Source organism: Meriones unguiculatus, chromosome 12 (genome assembly GCF_030254825.1).
Source record: "Meriones unguiculatus strain TT.TT164.6M chromosome 12, Bangor_MerUng_6.1, whole genome shotgun sequence".
Lineage (NCBI taxonomy): Eukaryota > Metazoa > Chordata > Mammalia > Rodentia > Muridae > Meriones > Meriones unguiculatus.
Window position 1 is genome coordinate 81,577,752 of NC_083360.1, and position 11,125 is coordinate 81,588,876.

The 11,125-nt window shown below is 38.0% G+C and overlaps 1 protein-coding gene across 18 annotated transcripts in view; it reads left to right on the forward strand.

The window, feature by feature from the left end:
- Mier1 (MIER1 transcriptional regulator) overlaps positions 1–7,844 on the forward strand; it is a 50,691-nt gene extending 42,847 nt beyond the window's left edge. For all 18 annotated transcript variants that reach the window (XM_060366029.1, XM_060366030.1, XM_060366031.1 and 15 more), the window contains 2 exons: positions 2,370–2,509; positions 5,028–7,844. In XM_060366029.1, coding sequence (XP_060222012.1) covers positions 2,370–2,509; positions 5,028–5,356 — 469 coding nt within the window. In that variant the 3' untranslated portion in view covers positions 5,357–7,844. The remainder of the gene's footprint in view (positions 1–2,369; positions 2,510–5,027) is intronic.
- The last annotated feature ends 3,281 nt before the right edge of the window (positions 7,845–11,125 follow it).

An 11,125-nucleotide genomic window follows, 5' to 3' on the forward strand; every position in this document is an offset into this window, starting at 1 on the left:
ACCATAGTTAAATTAACCCACACTTTCTTTTTTCTAAGGTCTGAGTTAATGCCAGTCCCTTGTCAGAATGGAAAGAAGTCACAAATGTGTTTGGTTTCCCCTTTACCAACATTACCGTGGTTTTATGGAATTTACTTTCATTTCTTTGTGCTTTTTAAGAAGTTTGTCTGCCTGGCTGTCTGTCTTTCATCCCTCCTTACCCCCTTAAGGAACCATAGTATTTCTTTACAGGTTTATTATACCTTCTGTACGAATCAATGACCAGCTGGGTGTGGTATCACACACCTGTAATCTCAGCACTCAGGAAGCTGAGATGGGAGGATTTCCATGAGTTTGAATCTAGTGTAGGTTGTACAGTTTCAGGCCAGCCAAGCCTACATAGCAAAACACTATCTTATAAAATAAGTAATAAAAATTGAAGAGAAGTAATGACCAGAAAAACACCTTATTTATGTGTTGAGAAGTTATGATTTTTTTTTTCTCTAAGAAATATTTCTGGCTTAATTGCATTTTCTGCTAATGGTTCTATCTTAAGTGGTTGCATAAAACATGGTTAATGCCTTAAAAAGTGGTTCTCAACCTTCTCAACGCTGTGACCCTTTAATACAGTACCTAGTGTTATGATGACCCCCCAACCATAAAATTGTTTTTGTTGCTACTTTGTAACTGTAATTTTGCTACTTTTTTGTAAATAACCTGTTTCCAGTGGTCTCAGACAATCCCTGTGAATGGCGGCTATCATGACCCACAGGTTGAGAACCACTGCCTTAAAGAAAAACTTGTGGATTTTCTTTTCTTTGTGTCAGGTTCACATTAGACTAAACGTGTTATCTTAACAGTCCTTGTTAAGTTTTTCTGTGTTGTTGTTCACTAGAATGAAGTGCATTTGCTCTTGCTGCCCACAGCCTCAGAGCTCCCCTGTAGGCTAGGGATGGAGAGCCACATTCAAATTGGATATCTTGCTATTCTGAATAATACTTAAAACTCCAGTTACCTGATCCAGCACTCTTAACTTCTAGGATTGTTCTACCTGACTTTCTTTCTAAGCATCTAAGATTTCATTGATATAAAATAAAGATAATAATGCTGATTTCTCACAGTATCATTGCCATACTCGAAAATTAGACATAATTTTGTTGTCTTTTTACTTAACTTCCCTTTGAATGTCTTCTTTTTAACACTTTCCAGTGTCCATTCCCACTAAGCTTTGTTTATTTCCTTCTATGTAGTTTATCCCTTCTATGTAGTGTCTATTCTTTTTGCTTTAGCTTCTGAAATTCCTTTGATAGGCATCTTCCCTGTTGCTATCTGTGTGCTTCATATTGGCTCTGCAGTTGTTTTTGAATGACAGTGTAGAGCATAGAGCTGGAAGATCCTAAAAGCTATTACATTTATAAGGTCAAGAGTGTTGTGTTTATTAGTTTCTGGTCCTAATGTGTTTCTGTCATATGTGTTTGTCTTGTGTGTATGCACATGTATATGTATTGAGACCAAAGGACAATTTCTGGTGGTGTACACAGGGTCTTATTTGGGATACAAGGCTTGCCATATCTTGCTGCCTTGGCTATTGACCGGCAAGGATCCAACATCTCTGCTGCCCAGTCCTGGGGTTACAAATGTATGACTATGTTCCAGTTGGACTGTACAGAGACAGTAACCAGCCCACAGGCCATAGTCTGCTACTTTATGTTCAATACAGTAACCATGTGTGTCGATTGGACACATAGGATTTATGCACATTTCATTTGTAAAAATAATCACTAACCTCAGGCAGACAAGTATTTAGCCCAGATTTTGTAAACCTCATCCCAGTGACTGTTCCTCAGCTAATGAGATAATAATGACGTTGTAAATAAGCCAGTCTACAGCAAGAAGCTGAAAGGTGACCTACAAGTAAGCTACAAGATGTAGCTCTTTACAAGAACAAATCTGACTGATCTATATGGTGGCTGGGCAGGGATGGATCTTTTGTATGTGGCCCCAGTTGTACTTCCAGGTGTTGCCTTTAGGAAGCTGAAAACCCAACCTGCATCTGTTCAGAAATCACCTTATACAGAATCACCTTGTACTTCCAATGACATCATCCTTACCTCTTTACTTACACACACTACATTCTCTGCACATTCTAAAGTCTTTAAGCTTACTATGGACTTTACATTTTCCATAGTTTAGCATCTTGATACATAGCCCTACAAATACATAGCCAAAAGAAGTTTCTGAAGTGAGTTTTCATATCCTGGTACATAGTAGTGAGGCATTGACATGAAAGTACGTAACAGTCAGGGTGTGTTTGTAAATTTAACTTTAATTTTAATCTTAAGTGTTTTCTTTAAGGAAATAATCGTTATATTATTTAACTTAATCTTAAGGGATTACATGGACCGTCTTTTGGACGAAAGTGAAAGTGCTGCTTCTAGCCGAGCACCATCCCCTCCCCCTGCTGCCTCACATAGCAGTAACAGCCAGTCGGAGAAAGAAGATGGCGCTGTCAGCAGTAGCGATCAAAACGGTGAGCACCTGGAAACATGCCCAGTTCTTCATACAGAAGGATACTGTGAAAGGCTCTGGAGGCTGAAAACATAAATCACATGAAACAGCACGTGTACATCGAAACATACCATGGAGTAGTTGCAAAGAGTTCTTAGTGACATCATAAAATAAAATTCGTAGAGCACGCTATAGAGGGACTGTTTCTTTTAAGAAATCTGTGATGAGTAGCATCTCTTTTCTTACAGGAGTGAAATTTTAATGCCTAGATCTGAGGACTGCTTTTAACTCTTAGACAAATTCACACACTTTGCATCAGAAACATTTCTGAGATAGGTTGAGAACTTGTAACATGAACTTTAATCATAATGACAAAATGTAGATAATAAGTGAATTTTGAATGTTTGACTTTGCATGATATCTGGAAAGGTTAAAAAAAATGTAAAGTAGCTATCAGCCTGCGCATGGGTGTTCTGCAGAAATGTTTATTCACACACACATACATACATATACATAACACATACAACACGCATGTACACAACACGCACACAAACTGAGAAAGCAGACAGTGCTTTTCATTCAGAGTATAACTCTCACGATGGTAGTGTATGTATTACGTAGTTCATTTCATGGTCCTTTTCTATTCTTCTCCCTCTAAGAACATGCCAGACAGGAAGATCTCTGAGAGGACAGCTTGGACTCTATAGTGAGCTCCAGGCTGGCTAGAGCTACACATGAAACTGCCTCAGTAATTCCCCCACCAAAGAAAGAAAGAACAAGCCAGCCAGCCAGAATAGGTTCAGTGGCTACACAGGAAATTCTGTCTCAGTAACCTCCCCCCCCAAAAAAAAAATAAAATAAACCAAACCAAACCATCCAGCTAGAATGTGGGTCTCAGCGACCAGGCACAGGTCCGAGGTCACCTGTTAGACTGGGGTTGTACAATCTGCCGCAACTTTGTTTGGAGAGACTTAAAGTGCAGCATGACTGGAGTACAGAACTAAGGAGCCAGATGCTCAGGAGGTTCAGGCCATCGGTACTTTTGTCTTAACATCTTAACACCAAGGAAACCCTTTTCTTTCCTCTTTTAGCTTTTTGATGAGAAAACACTATAGAGTAAGATAATTTCATAAATGACTTTTAAAATGCTATTTAGCTCAGAAAACAAGTAAGTATGGTATAATTGAGATTCTTCAGGTTTTCCAAAGAAAGGATAGAATTTTTTAGCTTACATTTTTTATATATTCTTTTAACTGTTTTTTTTTTAACTACTTTTTCAACATTTATTTATTTAGGTATTTTATGTCTGAGTGCTCTGTCTTCATTAACTGCACAACAGAAGACAGCATCAGATCCCAGTATAGATGGTTGTAAGCCACAATGTGGGTGCTGAGAATTGAAATCAGGACCTCTAGAAGCGAAGACAGTGCTCTTAACCTCTGAGTCATCTGTCTAGCCCCCCCTCACCTTTTTTTTTTTAACTCTTTAGCTTTATTTTGTTTATGTATGAGACTTAATGCATTGAAATGGTACTATACTTTTTTTTTAACTTAATCAGTTTAACCTAGTTTTTTAGACTAGCTAGCACAGAATTATTTTTTTTAGTGTTACATGGTTATATGATACATAGTTCCTGTATGCATTCAAGATTTGGATACATATTGAATTGAAAAAAATTGAGTATTTTCTTTGACCAAAATGTAATCTTTGAGATCCAGCCTTTATGTTGAATATTTTTCATATCATTAAGATTTAATTATCTCTAGTCATGTATGCTAGAGTGGACTTTGTATTACCAAAATTTGTGTTCCATTTTGTATCCAGCTCTAACGTGATCTTTCTGCTACTTGCTTTAATTAGAATAATTGTACTTTTTCTACCTATTGTAGATGGTTAGGTTTTTACTTCATACAACACTATCTTTTAGATTCCACCTCCCGTGGTAACAATGCCAGCATATTCCTACAAAGTACATCTTGGGACACTTCTTGAATACTTCTTTAAATTTTGTGTATGGGTACTGTGTATGCATGTATGTCTGTGTACCATGTGTGTACCTATGATCTAAGGAGGCTGGGAAGTGTTAGATTCCTTGAGACTAGAGTTATAGGTGGTTGTAATCCACTGTGTGGGATTAGAGTTGTGGGTTCTGGTAAGCCTCCGTATGGATTCTGGAAACTGAACCCAGGCTCTCCTCTAGAAACATCAAAGTTCTTAGCCACTGCCATTGATCCAGCTTCTGGTATGCTTTTAGTATATGTCAGGTTCTGGTCTTTTTTTTTTTTTTTTCCTTAAAATCCATTGCTTTAAGTTGATCTTGACGCCAACTATAATGTACACTTGCTTTGGGTCTCATGGTGTGTAAGGAGGCTAAGGTGTAGCCTATGGAGACCCTGCTGTGTAGGCAATTGAGCCACGGTTCATACCACAGGTGTGCTCAGATTTGATACTTTCCTTGTTCCTTGATGTATTATAGTGGCTGTTTCAGAATAGTTTAATTTAGTTTGTATTAAGTCTCATTTATCTTTCTCTCAATGTAGGTATGTCATCTAATGGGCCAGGTGAAATACTAAACAAAGAAGAAGTGAAAGTGGAAGGCTTGCATGTTAATGGACCAACAGGTGGAAATAAAAAACCACTTCATACAGATATGGACACTAATGGTTATGAAGCAGATAGCCTGAGCACTGACCCAAAACTTGCCCATATGACTGCAAGAAATGAAAATGATTTTGATGAAAAAAATGAGAGACCTGCCAAAAGGCGAAGGATAAACAGCAATGGGAAGGAAAGTCCGGGTTCGTCTGAATTTTTCCAAGAAGCAGTCTCACATGGAAAATTTGAGGAACATGAAAACACAAATGACTAAGTCTTAGGCCTATTTTACTTTCTTTGCAGTAAATTTTGGTATGACTACAATTTTCAGGGTTGGTGGGTAACCTTTAGAAAGCTGATTTCCTTGAAGCAGTTGCTTAAATCTTGAAATTTGAATTGAGTCCTAACTTTAAGAAATGGGATTCATAATTCCACCATTTGCAAGTTCTTTTACTTCAAATTGTTGAAGACCTCTTTAAAGTTATAAAAACATTGATTAATCTGAATGTGACCCAAAGACTTTTCGATACTTTCTCATTTGGGATACTAATCATAAATTTGACTGAAAGTAATTTTTCCTTTTTATGAGAAAGTGTAGGGGAAAGAAAAAAAGTTTGTGTTTCTGCTCAACACCAATTTTTTTATTATCTGGAAATGTCTTTCTAATAGACATTTTTTCTTTCTATACAAATTGAACATTGTCACTGAGGAAGCCCTCGTGAATCCTGAAGGTTATGCTAGCATGATTTTTATATGTAGAAGTTTTAAAATAAACCAAGTCAGGTTTGTATTTGTAAAATTGTTGACATCAATGATGTCTTTCCATATTCTTATCTGGGCTTAAGAAATACATTCTGTATTTTTCCAGATTCTCTGTAGCCTTTGAAAGATTTTTACAGTACATATGTCTTGACTGAGCTGTTCTTTCTTAATACAAAAAGCTTGTATAATTTTCTTAACTTGTACAGTTGTTAAACTTTTATGAGAGGAACTGATATTCTGAGTCTGTCAGCTTTCATTTTATTTTGCTAAGATTTTTCTAAGGAATTTTTAAGTGTGTGTAGTTAACAAAGTCATGTTTCTTATCCAGGTGGTAAAAGCATTCATAAAGAATTATGAACATTTTTTTTTCAAACTTCTACTTATGGACAAATAATTTGGGACTTCCGAATTTCAGCATGATACTCAGATTGCAAGCTTGCAATAGTAAAAGTTTGCATTTACTATCATTTTCAAAATTATTTTTGAAGCAAAACAAAGACTTACTGTCAGCTTAAGTATGTAAATGGATCGTGCTGAATAGAATCCTATTTGGTTACTCTCATATGCACTATACGATTTCCCATTGTATTCATTAAGTCAGTGGAAAGGAAAGACCAGGTGATGTTGAGATACTGCCATATCCAAGGAGTAACTGCTGACAGGTAGCAATATTGATTTTTATGAGAAAATAATGGTTTTAAGAATTTTCAGACATTTCCAATTATAATCCATTTTGTCAGATTTGATACAGTTTTTCCAAAATGAAACACAATAGAATCACTGTTCTGTGTGATTTTTTTTTAAAGGGTTATCTGTGCACTAGCCTTGTAAGGATGGGGTGCCATTTTATTTTTAGTGCAAAATTCTTACAAAATGTAGTTTTATACAACTGATAGGCCAATCTATCTCCAGACTTTTTTTTAGTAAATGATTATTAACTATCTTTTCTCACACAGGCACATCCCCAAATGCTGCTTTCAGTTTGTTCTCAGCCATCAGTTCAAGAGCCAATGCTTTTATAGACAGATCTGTGGTCCTTTTATTGGCTCAGTTGTCTGATGCAGGTTGGGTAAAAGTTTGCACTGAGAATGATTGTCCAGGCCTCGTCCCTCAGAGTATTCTTATGTTTGTCCAGACTGCTTCCCCTAACCAATGGGAATAACTTTTTCTTTTCCCCAGTCAGTATTGGAAGCCACTTTGACAACACATCATATAATATGCATTTACTGTTTTTGTAGAAATAATCCCAGTAAGTAAATTTCAAATGGAAGTGCTAAGAAGCAAGAGGGTTTTTGTTTGTTTGTTTGTTTTATTGAAAACAGTAATTTATCCAGAATGGCAGTAGGTCAAGTAGCTTTAGCAGATGGTCACAGTTTCTGTCTCCCTGCCCACCCCCATTCTACCCTCACACATTCTTTCTCTCTCTCCTGTCCTTTCCTTTTCTTTTCTCTCTTTCTTTTTTTTTTTTTTTTTCTTAAGACAGAGTCTCACTGTGTAGCCCAGGCTGGCCTGGAACTTAACGATCCTCCTACCTCAGCCCCCTGATGCTGAGACTGGAGATGTTTTCCACCATACCCAGTTACAATCTGTTTTCTAAAGCAGATCTTATTAAATGCTTCCATACCATCCTAGCTCTTTGTCACAGATGGTCTTTAAGAATGTCTTAAAAGGACGGTGTTGTGCTTTTTAATCATTGCAATATTGGAAGGGTCCTATCCACCTTTCTTGGCCCTTCCAGATAGGGTTTCTCTGTGTAACAGCCCTGGTTGTCTGGACACACGTTAGAGATCAGGCTGGCCTCGAACTCAACAGAGATCCACCTGCCTTGTGTCCATCTTTTTAAGGATCCATCTGGTGAGCAAGTTTGTGGAGTTATTGAAACTATTGTTATAGGAATATTTAAAGAAATTCTCAGGCATGTTGGCAAATGTGCCAGATATATAAATGTTAGTAAATCTTACTTCTCTTTTTAAAGTATGCATAATGAAACATTCCACTAATACATGATGCTCAGCTTTTCCCAAATACTTTATTGTGTTCTGTCTATACAGGTATTTCACCCCTTGTTCTAAAATGCAACCACTGCAACTTGAGAAGTCATTGCACTATTTAAACATCTTGGCAATATCATGAATCTAGTTTGCTTAAGATTTAGTACATTTTATAATTCTTAAGCTCTTAAATAAATTGAGGTGAGAAAAGAAGCCTTCATTGTGGGCAGAGGTGGTAGCTCGGTTGGTTGAATGCTTGCCTAACAGGCATAAAGCCCTGAGTTCCATCCACAGTACCACATAAACTGGCTGTGGTGGCGCATGCCTGTAATCCCAGCACTGGGAGGTGGAGGCAAAAGAATCAGAAATTCAAGGCCCTCCTCAACTACATAGTGAGTTTGAGGCCAGCCTGGGATACCTGACACATGATCTCAAATAGAAAAGTCTCTGTTGGTAGTTATTTAGGCCCTAGCAAAGCACTGTCATTTTCATTTGGAATATATGTTCTGTGATGTATTCTCAGTAAGGTTCAGAATCTGTACTAGTTCAACACAAATCTGTTGAGCTTTCAAATGTATCTGAAGTAATAATTTAAATAGGCATTCAAAATTATGAGTTAGATGTTTTTAAATTTCTGCATAATTATTTTGCACTGTAAAATATGTCCTTTCTCCAATTTCCTTCTGCCATTCTGATATGCTCATTAAAATATTTTTGTAAACATACATGTGTAAGATAATGTGAATTTTTTTTGCTCAGGTGTTTCAGCCTTTAATCTCTGCGCCGCACAGTACACACCATGCAGGTGTGTGCATCCCTTGCCACCACGCCTGCGTACAGTGCACAGAACAGATTCTCAGTGATTCCTGATTTACTTGACATTGTATGATTGTTTTGTTTGTCCTTTTAAGCATTGATAGACAGACAGACAGGCTCTTTTGGGTTTGGGGTTGTGTTTGTTTTTTGAGACAGGGTCTCTCTGTTATGTAGCCCTGGATGTCTAGGTACTCACTACATAGACCAGGCTGGCCTCAATCTCAGAGAGCTGCCTGCCTCTGCCTCCTAAGTGCTGGGATCAAAGGTGTGCGCCTGGCCTACCTAGAAAAAAGCCCAAACTGATTTTCTGTCTCATTTAATAGAATTAAAAATGCATACCACTATACCTGAAAGGGGAGGAGGTGTATTTTTGCCTTCTCCCCAGAGAGGCTTTACTCCTAGGACCTCCGTTGCCTTCTTTCTCTTAACTGTATAATTAAAAAGGGGCAGGGGCTGTCTCTGACATGGACTTAAGTTGCCTCCTTTTGGATCACTTTCTACTAGCTGGGCTGCCTTGTCTGGCCTCAGTGGTAGAGGATGCTCTTAGTCCTGATGGGTTGGTGTGGGACAGGGGCTGAGATCAGCATGTAAAATGAATAAATTTGGAAAAGTTTTCTTTTTCAACGAAGCATACACCACTTATTTTGTAAAATAAACTTGTTTTGTTACGATACTTTTCTATTGGTAGGTAATTCAGAGTGGCACTTCGAATACCTGAGTGTTGTTTTACTGTCATAAGCAACAGTTTCAGCGTACTGCCAATACACCCACTGTGTGCAATTGAGTACCAGCCACACACCAAGTGTCAACCATATTCATCAGAATGGAATATCAAAATCCATAACACATTAGAAGAATGACTTCTCAGATTTTAATCTTGATTTTTTTTTTTCCCAATGAAAATTATTTTTTTTCTATATCTTGTAATTCTGCTTACTTGGAATTTTTATCATAAAAATTTTTTACACTGTTCTTTAAATTCGTCTTATACAAAATCATTCACCCAAGCTAACCTGCTTTCGTGTATTATCTGAATTAACTTGTTCCAGTGCTAGGACATGAAAAAAAAAATGACATTTTGGATGTATAAAAAGATGTACTTAAATGTTTGTTTAGAATAAGAAATAATTTGAACAAGTTTAAAGGCATGAAACCACACTTGTGGTCCTACTACTTGGGAGGTAGAACCAGGGCCTCACATCAAAGTTCAAAGTCTTTGCCTGCCTCCAGAGCGAGTCTGAGACCTACTTGGGCTAAATGAGACACTAATTGTTGTTTGGGTTTTTGTCTTTTGTTTTGAGATAGGGTTTCTCTGTGTAGCCTTGGCAGTCCTGGAACTTGCTCTGTAGACCAGGCTGGCCTCATAAAGATCTGTCTGCCTCTGCCTCACAAGTGCTGGGGTCAAAGGTGTAATCCACTATCACCCAGCTTTAAGTTTTCTGTGTTTACACATGTATGTGTACACTATACACCGCTGTTACCACTAAAGCTGTGTAAATGAGAACCATATTCTAGTTTTCCTCCATCAGAACTGAGGGTGAAGACTTCCTCATTTAAATGGGAGACAGGAGAGATGGTTAAGCCATTATGAGCACTGGCTGTTTTTCCAGAGGACCCAGGTTTGATTCTAAGTACCCTGGTGGAGAGATCTGGCGGTGTCTTCTGGCTTCCTTAGGCACTGCGTGTACATGGTGCACAGACGTAGATGCATGTGCAAGAAACACCATACAAATAAAATTTAAGAACTGACTAACTCTTGTGTTTCCATACATCCTAAAATCCAGCGAATGACTGGGGCTCTTGTATCAGGCATTTCAGAGATTCAGCAAGTCTTCAAATAGACAAGTGTTGATCAACACAAGCGCTCTCTATAGGAACAGCAGGAGTGATGGGAAAATGTGTTCACCCACCACTGAACTTTAGCTAAGTAAGATTTTCTTCAAATAAGATTTGCTAAACACTGACCAACATGTGTGGTTGCCCTACAAATAACATTTGTTGTTAATACTGACTACCCAGTGTCTTCTATTGGACAGTTGTGTATAGTTTTTTGCTGTCAGGTGAGTATGTGCAGAGGGACCACTCACTGCCTAAGCCTGAGAAGAGGTGTGGCCTCGTGGAGGTCTAGTCTGATGGTTAAACAGATTCTTACCATTACTAACATTGTGGGCTGAAACAACTAGGACAGTTGCAGGGTAAAGGATTTTTGTGCCTCTTTCTGAAAGCAGGTGGGCTTTGAAATACCATGAAGACTGTATAACTTAACTTGGGAAGGAAAGGATTCTGGGCCCTGATTCGAACAGCCTCAGATTCTAAGAAACTGGGACAGGGCTTATTCCAAAGAGACTTGACCAGTACATTTGTCTTCCTTTAGGGGGTCCATCTGAGCTTTGGCCAGGTGAACATGAGTCGCCAGTCATTCTGAGTGTACCCTTTTAAAGTTGTTTTAATAGCTCATTAATCCCCTCTGAACA